Source organism: Lepidochelys kempii, chromosome 17 (genome assembly GCF_965140285.1).
Source record: "Lepidochelys kempii isolate rLepKem1 chromosome 17, rLepKem1.hap1, whole genome shotgun sequence".
Classification (NCBI taxonomy): domain Eukaryota; kingdom Metazoa; phylum Chordata; order Testudines; family Cheloniidae; genus Lepidochelys; species Lepidochelys kempii.
The window spans coordinates 65,527-88,001 of record NC_136396.1 but is presented as its reverse complement, the minus strand read 5'-3'; the positions used below and the strand labels follow the sequence as shown (position 1 = coordinate 88,001).

Sequence of the window (22,475 nt, the reverse complement as noted above, 5' to 3'; positions counted from 1 at the left end):
CATATATTAGTATTAAAGTCTGGGTTTTACAGAAATGAAATATATATTAAAAAAAACATAGCAGCCAAGTTGTACTTCGTTTAGTGTGATATAATGTGTAAATGCACTAGGAGAACACAGTGTAGTTGAGCGTTCTGCTTTTCATGGTGTATTTCTAGAAAACATTAGTATTCTAGTTCTAGAACCTGCCTGTGCAGAATAAACCCAAACACTGACAGAGACAACTAAAACTTGTATGACTTCTAACATTCTTACTAATGAGTTTGGTTTTTTGGAGGGTAGGGGGGTGTGCAAAAGAGGGAACAAAGGCCACAAGACGATTCCATCTACATACTTATGAATTATTCAGTTTTATCTATCCTGCTTTAAGACATTGGTGAGATAGGTTGAATCAGTATCTTGTACAAATGCAGTCTTATCCTGTAGGCCTGTTATCTGATGAACAAACTTATATGTCATCTGAAAACTCAGCAATTAGTATACTGGGGGCTAAGAAAATCTTATTTCACAAGAACTTATTCTTCTAAAATAACAGCAGATATTAAGACTTTGTAGGGATGATTGTTCTTCTGCTCTGTCAAAGTCTATAATAAAAGTAAAGTATTTGCAATCATATGGTCTTCAGAAAAACATAGGTACATAGTAATACATTTGTATTTTTAGTTTAAATGAGTGTATAGGGCATTTATTTAGCAATGAAAATTTCTTTATATCCCATTCATGTTAAAAAATAACCTGCATACCAAACACCATATTTTCTTAAAGGAACTTTATCTACAAAAGTTGGGGAATGGAATCTTGTAGACATGACTACGGATATGCAGGATGATTTAATTATGACAGGAAGAATCAGTTGAAGTGGACTAAATTGTGTTGCCTTACTGAGAATATTGAACACGTCTCTCCTTTATTTATGCTTCTTTTGTGATATGTGGAGAAAAATATATGCATCTATCAGCAATTAATTTGTATGTATAGATACCATATTTAGAGACTGCCTGTATCAAGTATTCAATTCCTGTAGGTAGCAAGGTCAGGGGAAAAAAGTATGAATTATATGTAAAGAAACTAACATTTTACCAGCCCATGATTAGTTTATCTTTAAGCATTTTTAAGCACATTGAGCACTAACTTAGAAGCACAATATCAATTCAAATTAGATTAGAAATGCAGTCACTTAATTACTTCTGTCCGTCAAGTAATTATCACAAAAATAGATGAGTTGTAAGTTTTCTACAGAGGGTTTAGTAGTACTTTTAAAAAAATCATTGTTTGTTAGGATTTCTCTACAGTAATCTGTCCCCACTACCTGAAAATTGGACAGACATACTGATCACTTAGTTCTAACATAAAGCAACTATGTAACAGATAAAGGAAAAGTATTACTGTTTCCAGCATGTAATAGTTTTGAGGTAAAATGTTAACAGTATTCTAATTTATGGGCCCATGCCTCTCAGCAGTAGCCTCTGTGATGGGAACTAGCCCTTAAAGCATTTACAACTGTTCAGAGACATTCTAGTGGTATTTAGAGTAACAGCCGTGTTAGTCTGTCTTCGCAAAAAGAAAAGGAGTACTTGTGGCACCTTAGAGACTAACCAATTTATTTGAGCATAAGCTTTCGTGAGCTACAGCTCACTTAATCGGATACCGTATGCATCCGATGAAGTGAGCTGTAGCTCACGAAAGCTCATGCTCAAATAAATTGGTTAGTCTCTAAGGTGCCATAAGTACTCCTTTTCTTCTAGTGGTATTTAACTACTTGTACATGTCCAGGAGGTGTTTCAGTTTTAAACCATTTAGAAAAATCGTTTACAATGTAGCCACAAAAGTTACAAAATAACTTTGAATATATTGGTCACTAGATTGTTGTATTTGGATAACTTAATTTAAGATACAGGGAAGGGATAGTTACCTTATTGTTTTAATTTACAAAACTTACTGCATCCATTCTAATTTTAATGTTAAAGAAAATCAGATAAGGATTAGTAGAAAAAGTTGAAAATTCAAGTAGTGCATAATAACCTAGTCAATGCACTGATTTTTATCATTTGCTATGAAGTAGTATTTTACTCTATTATGCCTTTTTATAATCAGTCCAGAAGCACAAAAGTATTTTCTATTAGTTTATTACAAATAAAATCTTCTCATGAATTCACTATCAAATGCTTTACAGATGGAAACAAGCAGAGCAGTCCCAAAAGTTATTTTAAAAGAAAGGTAATGTTTGGCTTGTTAGTTCAAGACATTTGACACTGATTTGCTCTAGCCAATGACTAAGACTATTCACTAAGGATAAAGGAGTTATGAAACTGTCTCAATGTAATTTAATTTTATCTCTTACAACTGGCTAATGTTCTCTGTGTTACTTTTTCAGAGCAATGCTGCATATTTTAGTACACTTATTAATCAAATACTACCTTGAAGCTATGAATTAATGAGTAAAGTGCTATGCACACATTTGTCAGCACTGGTATGGAGGTCTACAATTCCTTAAAACATGTATTTGTGGGTAAAAAATATCAGGATGTGTTAATATAACATCTCAACTTGAAGTTAAATTAGCTACTAGGAAAGTTTGAAGCATCAGTACTAAAGAAACCAATCTCTAGTGTCCTCAAACTCATCTGAAGACCTAGAGGAGGATTTGATTTCTTATTTACCATTGAAGTGGTAGATATCTGTAAGTCACAAAGCTATCCCAATGTATGTTCTACATCTAAAAAGATTATTTGCTTGGTGCAAAACATTATGTAGACTTGTTAGGGCAAAGAAAGTTAGAATGAAAACAAAGGCAAAAGCTCCAGAATTAACTGTTTGTGAAATTCCTACCCATACACTGAATTTTCTAAGTTTGATTTGCATTGCCTGTGGAAGCAGCAACATAAGCAATGGGACTGGAGAACGCTAAAACCTCTAATCAACAGATGTATTGCTGCTTTCTCCATCTGCTGCTGCAGGTAAGGTACGGTATGCTCTGCACATGAACATAAGCAGGCATTACAACCTACAATCATATACTTGTTCTGCTACTTGACACATAGGTTATCTAGTTTCGTACCCTGAATAACATCAGTTTTGATTAAGGAATGGTGGTGTTCAGTCCCAGGGTTTGCAGGTATCAGAATGCTCGAATAAACAATACTCCTTTCGACATCTGTAGGAACACAGTCTAAATGGCAGCTGCAGTGAAATACAGAGAGACTGTTCCCATCTGTAAGCAAAACTGTTGAGCCACACTCAGCTGAAGTCCTCATCAGGATTCTGTTGGTCCAGCAGGCGGACATGTGTGAATGGAAAGTGACCACGTTTACCATTACACTCTCCTTCCCATTGACCACTCACATTAATCTTTGTGACCTTGACCAGCTCACCGACCTGCAGGACAGGAACAAAGTGTTATTACATAGTGTAGAAGAGTATTTAATTCCTTGTTAACCTCATTTTGGTACAGTTTACATTTGTACTCTTCAATAAAGTCTTCTTGCTGTCTCAAATAGTCAGTCTTTGGCAGAACAGCCTAATCCAAATTATTAAACTCTTGAAGAAAACAGAAAAACAGAGAGAGAAATGCAGCAATGTGTGGATAGACTACCTACAGTTAGGGTGACCAGATAGCAAGTGTGAAAAATCGGGACGGGGGGTAATAGGAGTCCATATAAAAAAAGCCCCAAATATCAGGACAGTCCCTATAAACTCGGGACATGTGGTCACCCTACCTACAGTATAGACTCTGCAACCCTGCACCAGTCTCTTTCAGTGTGTTCTTGTGGCTTGACAAATCAGCCCTCCTGTTGTGGTAAATTAATTATTGCTGAACTAACATTAGATGCTTGCATTTCTCCTGGGTGGGACCAATAACTGAACATAAGAGGGAAGACAGTTTGCAAGTGTATAAAGGAAATACATTACGATATTGGAAACCTAACAGCTCTTTAAAAAAAGGGACATCTCAAATACAACTGAAAGGTTGAGCAAAATATTTTAAGAAATAATAGGTCAGATACAACAGCCCTGCTCAGTGTCAACAATTCCTCAAAGGAGTGTTGCAAGACCATGAGCACAGAAAAAGGTGATAATGGTAGCTATAAGAGTATAGTGGTGAAATTCTCTGGTTTGGGAGAGCAAGTTAAAGGTATTACATTGTAATAGTAATAAATAGCAGCATTTAGAGCATCTTCCATATGACTGAGCACTTCACAAACATTAAGGCTTGATCAGTTGTATGGCAAGCATTATCCCCATTTGACAGACAGGAAAAATACAGAGAGCTATTAGGTGACTTGCCCAAAGTCATACAGTAAGTCGGTGTAAATGTCAGACTACATTCTAGGTCTATATTTTACCACATTCCAAAATTAATCACACTTTAAAAAGTTCAGTGTTTGAATAAGTAATTTCCTTCGTATTTTATTTTAAGTGTTGTTTAATTAATATTAGAGAGATAAGGTGAGTGAGGTAATATCTTTTATGGGACCAACTTCTTTGTGACCTTTACCAGATCACCAACCTACAGGATAAGAACAAGTACATTGTTACTACATAGTGCAGAAAAGTATCTGATTCCTTGTTACACTCATTTTGGTACTGTTCATGCTAGTATTTTTCTATGAAAAGTGCTTACTTGCAGTCTCAAACAGCTCTAAAGCGTGTCTTTCTCACCAACAGAAGTTATTCCTTGTCTCTCTAATATCCCAGGACCAACATGGCTACAACTACACTGCAGATCAATTAATATAGCAGATATTTGAGTACACAGAAAAATCTCTAATTAGAAGAATGTAAATTGGTTGCAAAGTCAAACCCTCAAGAGTTATAGGTAATGCCAAATGTAAGGCTGCTTGTGGAACTTTATTCACTTGTGCATAGACATTATGACAACCTTTTTTAATTATATGATTGCAAACACATCATTTTTTCCTCAATACTCACCTAATTCAGTACACTGGATGGATGATGCTCAGAGAATGGGTAGATGTATAAGACGAGAAGGGACCTTTACAATTATCCAGTCTGACCACTACATGTGGACCTATGTCCTATTTATTGCATATCATCCAAATGCCACACTGAATATGTAGTTATTAATTTACTCATGGGCTTGTCTATGGTGCTTATTATCATATCTGAGTGTCACAAACATTCATTAATTTATCTTCATAAGTGCTCTGTGAGACAGAGTATCAATATTCCCATTTGACAGCCAGGAAATCAAGGTACAGGGAGATAAAGACAAGAATTTGCAAGTCTTCACTAATTTTTTGTGTCCTGTAATTAGGGATGATTTTTTAGAGTACTTGGAACTGTTATAACAGTTATGTTCAGCACACTGTACAGATATTAACTAATTAACAGGGCTGTCAAGTGATTAAAAAATTGATCACAATTAATTGCACTGTTAATAATAGAATACCATTTATTTAAATATTTTTGGATGTTTTCTACATTTTCAAATATATTCATTTCAATTACAACACAGAATACAAAGTGTACAGTGCTCAGTTTATATTTAATTTTTATTACAAATATTTGCACTGTAAAAAACAAAAGAAAATAGTACATTTCAATTCACCTAATACAAATACTATAGTGCAATCTCTTTATCATGAAAGTTGAACTTACAAATGTAGAATTATATACAAAAAATAACCGCATTCAAAAATAAAATGACGCAAAATGTTAGAACCTATAAATCCACTCAGTCCTACTTCAGCAAATAGCTCAGACAAAGAAATTTGGTTACAATTTGCAGGAGATAATGCTGCACATGTCTTGTTTACAATGTCACCTGAAAGTGAGAACAGGTGTTCACATGGCATTGTTGTAGCCAGCATCACAAGATATTTATATGCCAGATGCGCTAAAGATTCATATGTCCCTTCATGCTTCAACCACCATTCCAGAAGACATACGTCCATGCTGATGACGGGTTGTGCTTGATAACAATCAAAGCAGAGTGGACCGACACCTGTTCATTTTCATTATCTGAATCAGATGCCACGAGCAGAAGGTTGATTTTCTTTTTTGGTGGTTCGGGTTCTGTAGTTTCCACATCAGAGTGTTACGCCTTTAAGACATCTGAAAGCATTCTCCACACCTCGTCCCTCTCAGATTTTGGAAGGCACTTCATATTCTTCAACCTTGGGTCGAGTGCTGTATCTATCCTTAGAAATCTCACATTGGTACCTTCTTTGCATTTTGCCAAATCTCCTGTGAAAGCATTCTTAAAACGAACATGTGCTGGGTCATCATCCAAGACTGCTATAACATGAAATATATGGTAGAATGTGGGTAAAACAGAACAGGAGACATTCAATTCTCCCCCAAGGAGTTCAGTCACAAATTTAATGAATGCATTATTTTTTTAACAAGCATCATCAGCATGGAAGCATGTCCTCTAGAATGGAGGCCGAAGCATGAAGGGACATATGAATGTTTAGCATATCTGGCATGTAAATACCTTGCAATGCTGGCTACAAAAGTGCCATGGGAACCTGTTCTCACTTTCAGGTGACACTGTAAATAAGAAGCAAGCAGCAGTATCTCCCGTAAATGTAAATAAACTTGTTTGTCTTAGCAATTGGCTGAACAAGAAGTAGGACTGAGTAGATTTGTAGGCTCTAAAGTTTTACACTGTTTTGTTTTTGAGTACAGTTATGTAACAACCAAAAAAATCTACATTTGTAAGTTACACTTTCAAGATAAAGAGATTGCACTACAGTACTTGTATAAGGTGAACTGAAAAATACTATTTCTTTCATCATTTTTACAATGGAAAATATTTGTAATAAAAATAATATAATGTGAGGACTGTACACTTTGTATTCTGTGTTGTAACAGAAATCAATATATTTGAAAATGTAGAAAAACATCCAAAATATGTAATAAATTTCAATTGTTTAACAGTGTGATTAATCGCAATTAACTTTTTTAATCGCAGTTAATTTTTTGAGTTAATCGTGAGTTAACTGCGATTAATCGACAGCCCTACTAATTAATCTTCTACAACCCTGAGTATCAGATGGGCAAGTATATTTATTGCCATTTTACAGATGGGAAAATAGAGAGAAAAAGGCAAACAACCTTATCCAAGGTGTCACAGTGATATAAGTGGCAGAGACTCGGGACCTCCTGACTTTCAACTCTGTGCTCACTTCTCCAAGCAATTTACTACCAGAGTTTTTGAGCAGCTAGAGCTTCCAGGTATTTCAGCTGCAGTCACTGAGCATTCAGCCCTTCTGAAACTCACCGTCTAAGTATCTAAGGTTAGACACTCAGAAAATGCGGAACACACTCCCTCCAAAAAATTCTGGTCAATTAACTTGACGACCATCACAGTGGAGGTCTGTGGCTGAGGCAGCAATAGAACTAAGTTCTCCTGAGTGGCATTAATCTATGTTATATCATTCTTCCTGCAGTCCCCTGCATCAATCTCTGTACCCCTTCCAGTGTTTTCGGAGCAAGTGAAACTGGGAGCCATGTGCGACTGGTACAGACAACCTCATTCACTACACAACTTTAATTCCCTCAGCACTGCCCAGACCACCTTAAATCTGGCATTTCCTAGAAACAGTGCTTGACTTTGCAACCTAAACAATTTTAATCTGATTTTTTGTATGTGATTTCTTAGATTTTGTTTTGGCCATTCTTCTCTTTTTAAAAAGGGCATAACCAAGTTCTATTATATGCAACTGTCACAAATCCTACCCCCCAAAACCTCCAAAAATATCATGCATCAGCAGCAGGGTTTGAGCACAAAGCCTTCAGCACTGTTACCCATGCTTTACAAATGCTAGATTAGTGCTATTTAACAGCTTAGCCAAGCACTAATATTTGGCACACAGAGACACAGTGTCATTTGTACCTATGTAGTTTATGTCTACACAGCATTTTGGAGCCTGCCCACATGACAAAGCCTCCCAGCCTGGGTTGACAGATTGCGTAAGCAGGGCTCATGACAGCACTCTAAAACTAGCTGTATAGACAGCACTTTGAAGTTGCAACTCGGGCTGGAGCTCAGGCTCTGAACCCTAGGGAGGGGATGGGCTGAAGAGCCCAAGCCACAATTAAAAAGTGCTGTCTATACAGCTAGTTTTAGAGCACTAGTCAGCCCAGACTGGGAGGCTCACTCTCATGGGCAGGCTCTAGCATGCTATGTAGACATACCCTGTAAGGCTCTGCTCAGTAAAAAGGATTGTGAAGGACACAGCATTTTTACTACCAGTTGGTAGAAATTAGATTAGAATTAATAGTCTTCTGGTTCCCTGTTCAGTTTGTTTTCCCCTGAGCCACAGGTAATTTGACTGTGTAAGTACAGAAGCCGCGGCAGTATGTAGATAGACATGGATGATCCACTTGGCTGTGTTCCATCCAGAGTTTCTAGTCTGTGTGTGCACTACTAATGTGAAAAACCGGACAGTGCATGCACAGTGACAGTGGAATCTTGAAGGGGTTTAGCAGCAAACTAAAAACAAGCTGTAACTTGTGAAGCACAGACAGGCAATGGTCAGTTTTCAATAGCTTATAACTCTGTCTAATGTGAACAGATTTTCATGAAGCCAACAAAAGTCAGCTCCTTACCCCCAAGACTGTCTTCCTGCCAAATTTAAGTTTGCTCTAACCCATGGTTGTATTAGAATTCTTTAGAGAAAAACTGTAAGATTATTATTTTTAAATAACGGAAAGCTTTAGGCACCCTACAGAAAGGGTTGCTGCTGCTTCCACTATAACAAACCATGGATATTTTTCTATTTCATATAATTAGTGATGGAATACCTATGTCTGGGAGTTCAAACACTCCTGAACAGCCAAAGGTGGTTAATATTTTTTTCTTCAATCTCTCATCAATTATCTGCTAGTAAATTATCAAGCTATGAATACTTAACTAACAGAGCTTACAAATTTCTTGACCTAGAGGAATATATCTTGACAAGGTTTACTAGCTATGTAGCTAAGCCAAAATTCAGTGAGCCAGGCACTCTGAATCTGTGTGAACAGATTTGGACACATGATATCTGCAAAAGTTCTCTACCGGTAAGACTGCTTTAAAGTGATGCTTTGTCATCAAAGCCATGACAACGGGGATTGAATGCTCCATTGAAATTACCTTGCCATAGGTACTTTTTATTTAAGGCAAGTTTATTTAAGCTCTCATAGGGGCAATCCTTATCAGAACTACTCCCAGGATGAACAGTAAATATGAAGTTGTTTCTAGACAAAGCCAATTTTAAAATAGGGCTTTTATAAAAATATTAAGATGTAAGAAATTAAACTATCCCCTTTTTTCGAAGTCCAGCTTCTCCAAATTCCATTTTCTGATTGAACTGTCTATAGGACAACTGAACCGCCAAGTAAGTCAGACAAAATTCATTGCTCTTTAGGGAATGACGAGGGCACAGCAGATGCAACAGTGCTCAATTTAGTATTACTTAACGTTGTGCCACATACGCACATGGTGCTTTATAGAACAGATAAACATGGAATTCCTGCCTCCCATGGAGATTACATTCTATATTTAAATTAAAATGAGATCAGAGGAAAAGGATCAGGAGTGCATGAACAGAAACAATATGATCATTTGGCGATAGAGGCACCTTGAGGATTTTTTGTTTTTGTTTTTGTTTTGTAATATGATTAATAAAGTAGTTTCCATGAAAAGCACATTTGGAAAAAACCCACTAATCTATTTGCCACAGGCAAACAGGAAGCTTTCCATGACCAATCAGGGCTCCTAACTCAATTGCTGTACAATTTAAATTTAAGAATTATATATGTCTCTTTGCTGCTTCTATAGCAGTCAAGGCACTAGAGCTGTGGCACCTGGACTTGCTGGTGGCCCACCTTCAACTCTTTAGTAGCAGCCTCTTGCTGTTAGGTATCTGATGTTTTTCGAGCATCGGATGTAATTTGTGTCTTGTAGGGCTTTAGTTACATTGTCTTGGCTAAGAACACTCAGGTGGATTAAAATTGGCTTAAAAGACTTGACAATGGAAAGTACTGAACTGGGAAATGGGGAACAGAAGAGAGTGTGCATCTAGTGAGACACCATACTGATCAAAATTAGGACTGGATTTATTTAACTAGTTAATTAAATGATCCAGAAGAGGAGGTAGACAGCACACTACTGCAATTTAAAGATATGAAATTGAAAGGAACTGAACTCCAGAGAGGTCAGAGAATAAAAAGGGAACTAGCGATTAGAAACAGGGTAAAAACAAAAAGATTAATTTTGGAAAAATGCAGTTAGGGGGAAAAAATCTGAACCCCTAAGTAGCAGGAATCTGGGAAAACAGTAATACTGACCGACACCTAGGAATGACAGTGGATAGCAATTACACAAGGTTTACAGTGTGATATGCCTGGGAGAGGGGGGAAGAGTCCAGGGGAATGAGCCAAAGCTACTGAGCTTGTGGAAACATTGATCCAATTTGCTTGTCCTCCACATAGATCAATACAGTTCACTTACAACTTTTGTCAGATGAAGTGCATACACAGGCAGATAGAGTACTGATACTAAGAAATCCACTTTGAATCCATCCATTAACAGCACAAAGACTTCTCATAATGAAAGTAGAGAACTTATTCCTCCATCATCACCACAGAATAAACCATGGCCAACAGAGCTATGCTGTTTAGTGAACTGCCTGTTTAATCCAGACTGAATAATCCAAACATGAAATGAAAGAGCGCTGATCCTACTTTACAGAAAAGAGCTACCAAATATGAGAGGAATTCATTATTAAACAGAAAACTTTAAACCAAACCAGAATGCATTAGTCATTTAACCATCTGTGTGGAGTATGGCTCAAAATCATGATCAAGACCTGAGAAATATGTGAGCCACCAGTGCAAAACAGATCCATCTCTTGCACTCCCATTCTGCCTAGTGAATGACAATAAAGAACGCTGCCAACTTCTAATGAAAATCAAAACGCATTTGCCACAGAAAAGCAAGCCTATCAACATTCCTGAAAAATGAAGTATTCTGCCTAACTCTCAGGAAGCTAATATTATTAATATGTATTATTTGTATTGCAAAAGTGTCATAAATCACAGCCCTATTGTGTTAGGTCATGTATAAACACTGAGATTATAATCTAGATATAAAATGAGACAATAGCTGGTTCCAGAATAGTAGATGAAGGAAACCTCTCAATTTCCAGTCAAAATCATTAAGAGATAAGACAAGTGAACTCCAACAATATACAATAATGTCAACATCCAGGATGCCTTGCACACATGCCATCTCTGGAGCTACATGATGAATGTGATTGTTGTCTTAGAACTGGGCATGGTACATGAATGGTTTTGCTTTGCTGTTCTTACTGTGTCTTCTTCTACGCAAAGACCAAAGCATTCCTTCTACCTCACAAGAGGAATGAGCCAAACCTGGTGGAAACTCATGAATTATTTGCATTTCCAGCATCTCCTAGAAAGGCAAAACAAGGCTGATGAGCTGGCAGAACAGTATAACAACTTGTTGACCAAAACAGATAATATGTTGGTCTCAATTTGCCAAGCATGAGACAACAGGTGGATGCAACAATACTAGACACAGAAAATCTCAATTGCTAGTAAAAAATCATTGAGAGATTATACACAACCAGACTTCAAGAGCATGCAACATCTGCCATCATCCTGGATTCATTGCAATTAGGCTTCAGACTAGGATACAGTCCTCATAGCACTAAATGATGATCTATGACAATGAATATAGGGGGAGATTTTCAAAAGGCACAAATGGTGATTGGCGGTCAGATTTGCAAAGGTACTTAGGCACCTAACATTGCAGACAGGCATCTAGTGGGATTTACTGGAGTGAATAGTCATATTAGGCAACCAACCTCAGTATTCTAAATCCTACTAGATGCCTGTCTGCATCATTAGGTGCCTAAATACCTTTTTAAATCTGGCCTTAGGTGGCCTGACTTCAAATGACTTTCAATACGAATTAGGGATCTAACTTTTATTTGTGCCTTTGAAACTCTTCTCCAGAGACCATAGGTCAACATTCATATTACTCAATCTTTAATGCATCTTTCAGGACAGTTGATCATAAGGTGCTGGTGACCACCATGCATGGTGGCAGACAGTACAGAATTACATATTCTCGAACAGGACCCAGAGTGGTAATGCTAAAACCTTCAGCTCATGAGGCCCCCAAGTATCTCTCCTCTCCTCTCCCCTCAAGGATTTATCCTCTCTTCCCACCCAATATCTACATAAGAGTTGAAGAGGCAAAATATCATGTGTTTCATTACCAGCAATATGCTGGTGACATTCAGCTGTATGTCACTTTCCACAGAAGCAGCCAATGCTATGACTAGGATATCATAACATCTTCAAGAGAGCAGTTTCCATTGGTCTTGCCTGAGTTTAGTTTAAGCAACAGTAGTTAGGAAAAGGGGAAAATGTTTCAGACAACTAACCAAGACGCTGATCTTCCCCTTCCACAGAAAGCATCTAACCCCTATTCATCAAAATGGTACAAAGCTTCAAGTCCTGTTCAGCTCATCACTAGATCAAGACACCCATGTTGTATCAGTGGTGAAATATGCCTTTTTCTACCTTCAGCTGGCAAGTAGAACTTCACACCTAGCTCCCAGATGATGATCTGGCCAAAATGATCCATATATTCATCACCTCCAGACTGAAATGCTGCAACACGCTATGAGGCAGATATAGTATGTTAACACTGCTTTCATTAGCAAATGAATTTTTTCCAGAATAGCTGTTGAGAGCTTTAAAACTCCTTTGCCATCTAATGCTGCCATTCCATCTGGGAAAGTCCAAGTTACTTTATGTATAACTTTGTCTGGGAATAGTGTTCCATCAATTACAAGCCCTGATACCAGACAGTTCTATCAGTCTTTCTCCATTCTGATTTTAGAAACCAAGGTCATGCTTGCCCATTGCTTTATCCATTCTGTCATCATAATCCCCAATGTTGGCACTGAAGTCCACCATTATTAAGCAAATGTCATGCTTGGGAATATTGTCAGAGTTTGTTGGCAACTGTAGAAATGATCATTGATCTTACTGTTGTTGTCTGTTGGTGCATAACACTGTATAATTGTCATATTTGTATCATGTTTGAAACAATCTGCTGTTAATCAGCTCCCACTGTCTATATGATTTTTTTCTTTGGAAGTCATAGTTAATGCTATTCCTGAGCACTAACCATCTTGCCTTCCCAATTACACTGACCTTTTTTTAAAAAATGCTTTTTATCAGCTCTTGGCCATTGACATTAATGTACCTCAAGAATTTCAAAATTGTGTGTCTCCATTTCTTTCATCACCTGCACAGCTTTTGTTGTTTCATCCATTGTTGAAATGTTCCAGAAACCTACTTTCAGTTTATTTTGCCTTTAGTATAACAAAGGTTTTACCAATGTGTTATAATCAAGTTTTTCCATAGATTCAAATATTTTCTCTGATATGGTTAAATCTTCTGTTCTAGATGTGACAGTGTATGTGAATTTCAAAAGGGATAATTGGAAATGAAGTGAGAGTGCTGAAGAGAGACAATTCAGAGCTCACCACACAGGAACAGTGGAACAGAGGTGGTTTGCATCTCTCCTATCCTGGGACTGCAGGTTAGGGTAGCCCAGGGGTTCTCAACCAGAGGTATGTGTACCCCAGGGGGTACACAGAGGTCTTCCAGGAGATACATCAAATCTTCTAGATATTTGCCTAGTTTTACAACAGGTTACATAAAAAGCACTAGAGAAGTAAGTACAAACTAAAATTTCATACAGAGAAAATGAGAAAGTTAGCAATTTTTCAGTAATAGTGTGCTGTAACCCTTTCATATTTTTATGTCTGTTTTTGTAACTAAGTAGTTTTTAAGTGAGGTGAAACTTGGGATGTGCAAGACAAATCAGACTCCAGAAAGGGGTACAGTAGTCTGGAAAGGTTGAGAACCACTGGGGTAGCCTTGAAGACATTGCAGCACCTGGTGGTGAATGAAGAACTAGCAGCACTGGGAAACAGATGGAGCAAAGGGGTACCCCTCAGCCATGCCCCCCCCCGTTGACCTCCTGCTTCTACTAGTGCACTCTGCACTGGGGGAGGCATGGAGACAATGGAGCCAGCTCTGAGCTTGTCGGAATCCCACTGTACTGGAAGTATTCTCAAGGGGCTTTATGGCTGTTTTGCAATTCCTCTGTGCTGGCATAACCTGAAAAATGGGCTGTGAGACACCAGTATATATGGATCAATATGTTTAGATGGTAAGCAATAACAGGCAAAGCTTGTGATTAGATAACAATCTATAATTAAATTCTAGGTAAAATATACTACAAAACAGATAATTTGGTTTTTAAGGTTTTTTTATATTATAAATCTTGTAGTAACTTATCTTGGCACCTCTTTTTTTTTTCTTTTTTAATAGAAGTGTTCCCTTGCCCATTCCTCACAAGAATGTACAATATGAAAATGATAAAGCCTCTTTAGTGCATTGTTATATATTTCAAATAGCAACCAGAGTCAGTAAAGTAAGAATTATGGTTCCCAAGGCAAATTTAACTTGTCCCTTTGGCACACAGTCCCACTATACACAGTTAAGAAAAATAGTTGTTCTGGTTTAGAGACTTTCAATGAAGGTTATCAAAAGGGGAGATTTCTATATTTTAGTAGTCTTTGTCCCTGTTTCACTATCTCCATTTAGTGAATGAAGCGCTCTCTCATTTGGATGTGACCTGTCAGTAATACTTCCAATCTCTTTAGATTGATAAAGCAAAGTAAGAGTGAAAAAAATCTTCACCTCACTGGAAAGCAGGCATAATCAGTTTCCAAGTTATTACAATAGCTTTTAATTTGTTTTTAAATTAACAATTTAACTCTCAATAACCAATCAAAGTTAAGTTAGAGCTTCTTAAATCAGCTTCAAAACTTGGCATTCCAATGCTTTGTTTCAAATATTTGACAGAGTCTGGTAATGCACAAAAGAAGACAGTGCTCTGTCTTTGCTTAGATGTCCTTAAAGAATGGTTTTACAGAGAGTTTATCGATACCATTTGTAGAGAATTGGGAAACATTTATATTTATGAAAGAATACGTGCAATTCAGTTTTCCCTCTCACCTTGTATTGTTCTGTGCTGGGTGTAAAGAGGTTAATTTCCTTCTTGAAACAAGACAAGCAATACAGTAACTGAAGGGAAGTCACTAAACAGGAATGAACTATTAGGAACCTCTGTCTCTAAGGGTAATTACTACACATCTCTAGGCAGGTTAACAAGTTTACAGAAGTACTACACCTTGCGGTAAACTGCACATACTGCTTTTGACCCAGTTCAAGAGGCCCAGCAGACAAAGAAATGAGAACTGTATTTAGTGGTCAGCTTGCTATGGGTGGGGGGCACGAGGTATCACTCATTGGATCCAAGATCTAAAATGAAACTGTAACCAACTGGGGCAAACCTTGCTGAAATGGTTTGATGGATTTTCAAACACACCAGGGTCCCCATGTAGAAGATTGCCGACACCTAGTAAGACTGGAATATATATAAGCTGTTTTTTTGTTTTCTCTATATAAATACTTTGCTTCATGAAGGCTGGTTGGCCACTGATTAACCGTCATAGCCCGCAGAAGGTATCAGGAAAGTAGTTGCTGAACTTAATTCAGACTTGCTAAAGCAGTGGTTCTCAAACTTTTGTACTGGTGACCCCTTTCACATAGCAAGCCTCTGAGTGCAACCCCCCTTATAAATTAAAAACACTTTTAAATATATTTATCACCATTATAAATGCTGGAGGCAAAACAGGGTTTGGGGTGGAGGCTGACGGCTCGCAACCCCCCCATGTAATAACCTTGTGACCCCTTGAGGGGTCCTGACCCCCAGTTTGAGAACCACTGTGCTAAAGTGATCCTAGTGAGCTGTAGGAGGAAATTGCAGCCTAAATCCCTTGTCTGGAGGGAGAAGAATATAGGTTCCTGCTGAGAAAAAGGAAATGGCAAGAGGCCTGAGAATAGTGCCCTCAAGGAGGCCACAAGGTCAGAGGTGCAGTTACCTCAGAACTTTAACTCCATCTTCATTACACTAGCTGTAGCTGATATACTTTTACAGCAAAAACCAGGCATTTACCACATAATGATCTCCACTGGCCCAAAGATAAAGAGAGTTACACAGAGTCCCACTAGTGCTCCATAAAGGATCTAAACAAGGTATACCCTTTGTAACAAAGTAATGAGGAAGAGGGGTTGATGGTATTTCAAGATCATTTACATCCTTAGTGAGATTCTAAACCTTCATTTCCTTGACTATGTTTTAAAGTGAACATTTATGCATATCAACATAGCTTTAATTTTACAACATCTGATATGCATATTCTATCTTTCTTCCAATATTCAGTATATCCTTTGTCAGGGTGTCACTTCCTCCAGAGATCAGCTCTTTTCTTGGGCTTTTCTAAAATACACTACTTTTAATCTTATGGAGGCAGTACAAAAATACTATTTGTAGTCTGGATCACAAATACAGGGCTTGAAAAAGCCACTTGCCTGGGGCAAGCAGAAAATTTTCCCAAGCAGCACAGTCAGCCTCTGCAGGATCAAAGCTTTCCTTAAAAAACATTAGTCTCTTGCCCTTATGGCTATGTGGAAATTTTTCCAAATATTAACTGAATATAAGTCAATGGAGTGCTGTCTCCTTAGACAGCAGACACAGTGCAGACAGAGTAGGTGCATGACCAGGGTAGGGTACAGATGCACAAATAGGGTACAGTGTATACTGGAGAGAAAAGAGAAAGATTTAAGGAAATTAGAGGAATATGGTACTAAGAGACAGATGGGGGAAGAGATCAAGACTAATATTTGGGAGGAGGTAGAGTGCACAGGGTATAGGGAAACGAAACACACAGTGGAAACAACTCAGTAAGATACACAGTGATCTATGTGAGACAAAAAAAATTGTGTGGAGTGAAGCCAGGAAGGGGGAAGAGAAATGTAAGGGCAATTTTTTAAAAATCAGAATTGCCAATACTAGAGAAAGAACAAGAACCATACAACTATTTGTATTTCTTTAAATTGTGAGGGACATGGCAGAATTGGTATTTTGCATCCTCGTTGGTAGGCTCAGCCCTTGGGCTAGTAGATGTTTCACAAAAATTTTAAGCCCTACATACATGGTAGTTCAAATGTAAATAAAATAAGCAAACTAGATGAAGGTACTATAAAATGGGTGCACAACTGGTTGAAAAAACATTCAAAAAATAGTTATCAATGATTTGCTGTCAAACTGGGAGGATCCACCCAGTGGGATCCCACAGGGGTTTGTCTTGGGTCCAGTACTATTCAGTATTCTCATTAGTGACTTAGATAATGGAGTGAGAATATGCTTATAAAATTTGCCGATGACACCAAGCTGGGAGAGGTTGGAACTTGGAAGTACTTTGGAGGACAGGATTAGAATTCAAAATGACCATGACAAATTGGAGAACTGGTCTGAAATCAACACTATGATATTCAGTATAGATAAGAGCAAAGTACTACAATGAGGAAGTAAAAAATTTATGCACAAATACAAAACGGAATAACTGGCTAGGCAACTGTATTGCTGAAAAGGATCTAGGGGTTATAGTGGATTACAAATTGAATATGAGCCAACAATTAGATGAAAATTCTGGGGTGTATTAACAAAAGTGTTGTATGTAAGACATAGGAGGTAATTGTCCTACTATACTCAGCACAGGTGAGGCCTCCGATGGAGTACTGTGTCCAGTTTTAGGTGCTATGTTTGAGGAAAGGAGAAACTGGAGAGAGTCTAGAGGAGAACTACAAATATGATCAAAGGTTTAAAAAACCTGACCTATGAGGAAAGGTTAAAAAAATGGACTCATGTTAATCTTGAGAAAAGACAACCGAAGAAGGACAAGTCTTCAAATATGTCAAGGGCTGCTATAAAGAGGACAGTGATTAATTGTTCTCCATGTCCACTGAAAGGTAGTAGGAGAACAAGTAACAGGCTTAATTTGCAGCAATGAAAATTTAGATCAGATATTAGGAAAAGCTTTCTAAATATGAGGATAGTTAATCACTGGAATAGGTTACCAAGGGAGGTTGTGCAATTCCCACCATTCAAAGTTTTTAAGAACAAGTTAGAAAAACCCCTGTCAGGGATGGTCTAGGTATACTTGGTCCTGGCTCAGCATGTGCGCAGACTAGATGATCTCTGGAGATCCCTTCCAGCTCTACATTTCTAGGATTCTATGAAAAAGGAAAAAGGGAATCCAATCTTAGTTAAATCCTTAACTTGTCAAGCACAATCAGTGCAATCCCCACCCCCTATTTTAAACAGCTGAGTCTCTAGGGTGTTATGGGGTGTTCACCCATGCTTGCCTGGAAGGGGATAATGTAGGATAAAAAGGGGGTCAATTAACCACACAGGCCACAGCTGAGGGGAATCAGGTGTCTTAGTAATCCCCTGACTCATAGATGCTGGAACTGGGGGTGCTGCTGCACCCCCTGGCTTGAAGTAGTTTTCATTGTATACAGGGTTGACAGTTTGGTTCAATGGCTTTCAGCACCCCCAGTATACAAATTGTTCCAGCACTCCTGCCTTGACTGAATAATAAGGGAGCCCAGCTGAGGAGGAACGAGCTGGGCTGGGTTTATAAAGATGGGAAGTTGGCAGCAGGAGGCTGCAGGGAAGTACCCTACAGTCACTCCGTGGGAGGAAGGAGCTTTGAAGCTAACAAACCCAGAGGAGGCGGAGTCAGAAGGTTAGGAAAGGTCCAGGGAAGAGGCAGTAAGGTCCAGAATGGAACAGACCTTGGCTGGTGATTAGAGGAACCCTGAGCTGGAACTTGGAGTAGGGGGGTAGGCCCAAGTTCCCCTACCAGCTACTGGGGAAGTGGCACTGGCTGGGCAGTGAATGGGAAGACTGCCTGAGCCCGTTCACACAAAGAGACTTTGATACCGGAAGGGGAGGACACATCTGACTTGGCCAGAGGGCTCAGCTACGACCACAAAGCATCTTGCCTTGCTGAGAGCCAGGAAGAGAAGGCAGGGTATGTGGTGAGAGATGGAAAAGAGGCATTGGACCTGAAATCAGCTAATCCCCAGAGTGAACTGGAGGAGGCACACTAGTGGTGAGCAGACCCTGTGACACTACAACTTCATGGCTTTAGTTAGGAAAGAAGATTTCAGCAGTTCTCAAACTTTAGGTCTGGACCCCAAAGTGGGTCGAAACCCTGTTTTAATGGGGTTGCCAGGGCTTTGGTGTTAGCCAAAGCCAAAGCTGGAGCCCCACCACCCAGGGCCAAAGCCAAAGTCCAAAGGCTTCAGCTCCAGGTGGTGGGGCTTAGGTTACATGCTCCCCCATGCCTGAGGCTGAAGTCCTTGGGCTTCAGCTTCCCCCACTGCCCCCGCCCAAGGCAGTGGGGCTCGGGCGGGCTCAGGCTTTGATCCCCCCTCCTGGGGTCATGTAGTAATTTTTGTTATCATAAGGGGGTCGCGGTGCAATGAAGTTTAAGAACCCCTGTGCCAGTGGTATTCTCTAAATTCATTTGGAACAGGGCAGAAAAGGTCTCCATGGAGACCTTACAAACTCTGGCAGGCTGATAGGTCATTTATCATGAAGAGATGAGTGTCCAATCCCATGAACTCTACTACTGGAAGACCTGCCCAAGGCACCTGCATGTAATTTGCCCCTTATAAAAGGACTGCACAAGACAACCTACATTTCCAGTGCTTTCTAAGGGAAAATAAATACTTTCAATCCCACTTTGTATCACCAATCAACACAGCAGCTTTCTGTTAATGTACATTTAATTTTAACATACATTTTCTTCAGAGCTTAATTCTTTATAATTAAAGTTTACTTATAAGCTTTAATTTTGCACTGGAATTTTCCCTTAAATGTGAACTAAACCTAAAGCGGGAAGTCCAGAAATGTGTGACAACTGTACCCACTAATAAGGCTGCTAGAGATATTGGAGGGTATGGTGTCACTCAACACATAATTTAAAATTTCACTGAACTTTGCGGGGGGGGAAAAAACCTGCTCTTTTTGCAAAAAGAAAAGGAGTACTTGTGGCACCTTAGAGACTAACCAATTTATTTGAGCATGAGCTTTCGTGAGCTACAGCTCACTTCATCGGATGCAAACAGCAGACTTCCACGGTATGCATCCGATGAAGTGAGCTGTAGCTCACGAAAGCTCATGCTCAAATAAATTGGTTAGTCTCTAAGGTGCCACAAGTACTCCTTTTCTTTTTGCAAATACAGACTAACATGGCTGTTACTCTGAAACCTGCTCTTTTTGGTTTGCTAGAGATGCCACAACATCAATATCGGAGCTTTTGTACATCTGGTACCTATGATATCCCAGAATCCATCATTCTGGGCCCGTCTCCAGTAAACCCAGAAAAGTAAACAATTTTAGGGCTTTGTGAAATTCTAAAAATTAAAAACTATGTGCTGAGTGTCCCTCAAACCCTGGAAAAATTGTTTGTGGGTTAATTCTAGGCACATTTCTTGATTTACTTAAATTTTTATTTTAGCTTTCCATTTCACCTTTAAAGCATAAATGCAACAACATATATAGTAACAAGTTACATGCGTGCACCCTGGCCAAGTTACAATATCTTTAGGAAAAAAAGTTTTGGATTTTCCAGGTTATGCATCTATAATCTGATTAACACCACATTACTTCTACTGTTGCTATGACAACATTATTCATAATGTTGTAATTATGTATAGTGTCCACATCACTGAGGTATTTAGGTACATTTTATACCATGCAAGACAAAACTAAATATCACAAGAATTGGGAGCGCTTCCTCTGTGCCTCCTCACAGAAACTGTCTCAGTTTCCCTGAAAGAATCCAAGATGGTGGACAACAGGAAGCAGATTAAATAAAGAAAATCCAGAGACTGTAGTTAAAGGAAAGCCTGGATAAAGAGATGCATTTTACATGCCATCCTGAGAGGAGAGCCTACCACTGAGAAGGCCCTCCTCCCAATTCCCTCAAGCTTCACTTTAAGGATATCTAGTTGAAGTGTGTCTATACAGTACTCCTATTTCCTTGGCATTTCATTTTAAAGGAAAAAAGAAAAGAATTCATGTATGACTATTTGAATGTACAATCAAAAAATGATTAATCCCTTTAAGGAAAAGTGGTGATGCATCAAGAAGCATCCTGCATCCACTCGTCCCAATGCTTTCCACATGTAGAGTTACCAGGACTACATGAAAAACAGGGAGGTACTGAAAAAGCAATCACCTAAAAGGTGCTCTTATTTCAGTGTGTGATGTTCTAGATAAACCACATGCATGATCAGCACCATCTTAGTGTGTTATTAAAGGAGCTCATACATAAATCCTGCCATAGAACCATTTGTATTATTAAACTGGAGGTGTGGGAGAGAAGTCAGCATCCCTACTTAGGAATGGAAAGAGACTGTGCCCAAGTATCCAAACTAACCAGTTTATGAACTCTTAACTTTGTTATTGGGGAAAAAAAAACTCAGAAGCATGAAGAAGTGAATAAGAATGTGGATGGGGAAGCCTTGCTATATTAGTAATGCTTGAAGTGAAATAGGTTATTTGTTCAGCGAATATAATACCCTAAACATTTTATAATATAAATTATCAGAACCTTCTCTAGTCATTTATAATAGATTTCAAATAAAGTCTCCATCCAAAACATTAAACTAGTTATTAGTTTTACATCAAGAGTAATATTAAAATGCTTTCTCCCTCTCAGCATTCCTACAAAGGCTATGTGTTTGAAAGGGAAATCCCTTGAACAAATCTCTTCTTTCTAATTTTTGCCCATTATGTACCTCCAAAGCCAAGGCTGTCTTGTCGTAGGCATTAGGGACTCGCTTCTGGATAACCCGGGCATAAATAGGGCCATTCTGAAGGTTAGGGAGCGGAGTGTTGATGCTGGGTTGGGCATAGGGCCCTGGCTCCGGCCCACCCAGTGGCTGTGGGTGGGAACTATCCTGGTTACCTCCAATCAGAGTAGATACTGAAGCAGAGGAAGGTCTATACTTCTCCACGTAAGGAACAGGTATCATTCCCCTCTTTCCATCGCTGTCTTCTGCATTCCACCATTGCTCTTCAGGCTTATCCCGGATTCTCAGTATGTCTCCTTTCTTAAATGGAAGATCTTCCTCATCATTTCCATTAAAGTCAAAGAGAGCTCGCACATATTCAGCTTCTTCCTGCCTCAGTATAACTCCACTATTCTGCTTGGATTTGGAAACAGGTTCTATCAAGGTTGTAGTGTCCAAATAATGTATTTTGTAGAATTCCAGTAAAGATGGTAATGAATCAAACTCTTGGTCACCTATTCGGAATCTGGAGGGATTCAACCCTAAAAGAAAAATGGCAGCACATTATTAAAGAGAATATAATAAAAATGTGACAAATTGAAACTTAATCTCTATGAAAATTATTGACGTTTCCGATGAATAATTTGATGCAGAATTAAGCACTATACTTCAGAATAATGTTGTTCATTGTATCT

General features: G+C 38.6%; 1 protein-coding gene across 6 annotated transcripts in view; it reads right to left on the bottom strand.

Annotated features, from left to right (window-relative positions):
- Positions 1-2,110: 2,110 nt before the first annotated feature.
- CRK (CRK proto-oncogene, adaptor protein) overlaps positions 2,111-22,475 on the bottom strand; it is a 49,715-nt gene continuing 29,350 nt past the window's right edge. For 3 of the 6 annotated variants that reach the window (XM_073315697.2, XM_073315694.1, XM_073315698.1), the window contains exons 2-3: positions 21,787-22,322; positions 2,111-3,375 (exon numbers count right to left, since the gene is read on the bottom strand). In XM_073315697.2, coding sequence (XP_073171798.1) covers positions 3,238-3,375; positions 21,787-22,322 — 674 coding nt within the window. In that variant the 3' untranslated portion in view covers positions 2,111-3,237. Of the gene's footprint in view, positions 3,376-18,131; positions 18,205-21,786; positions 22,323-22,475 lie in introns of those variants that run through there. The other 3 variants (XM_073315696.1, XM_073315699.1, XM_073315700.1) reach the window with 3 other exon arrangements.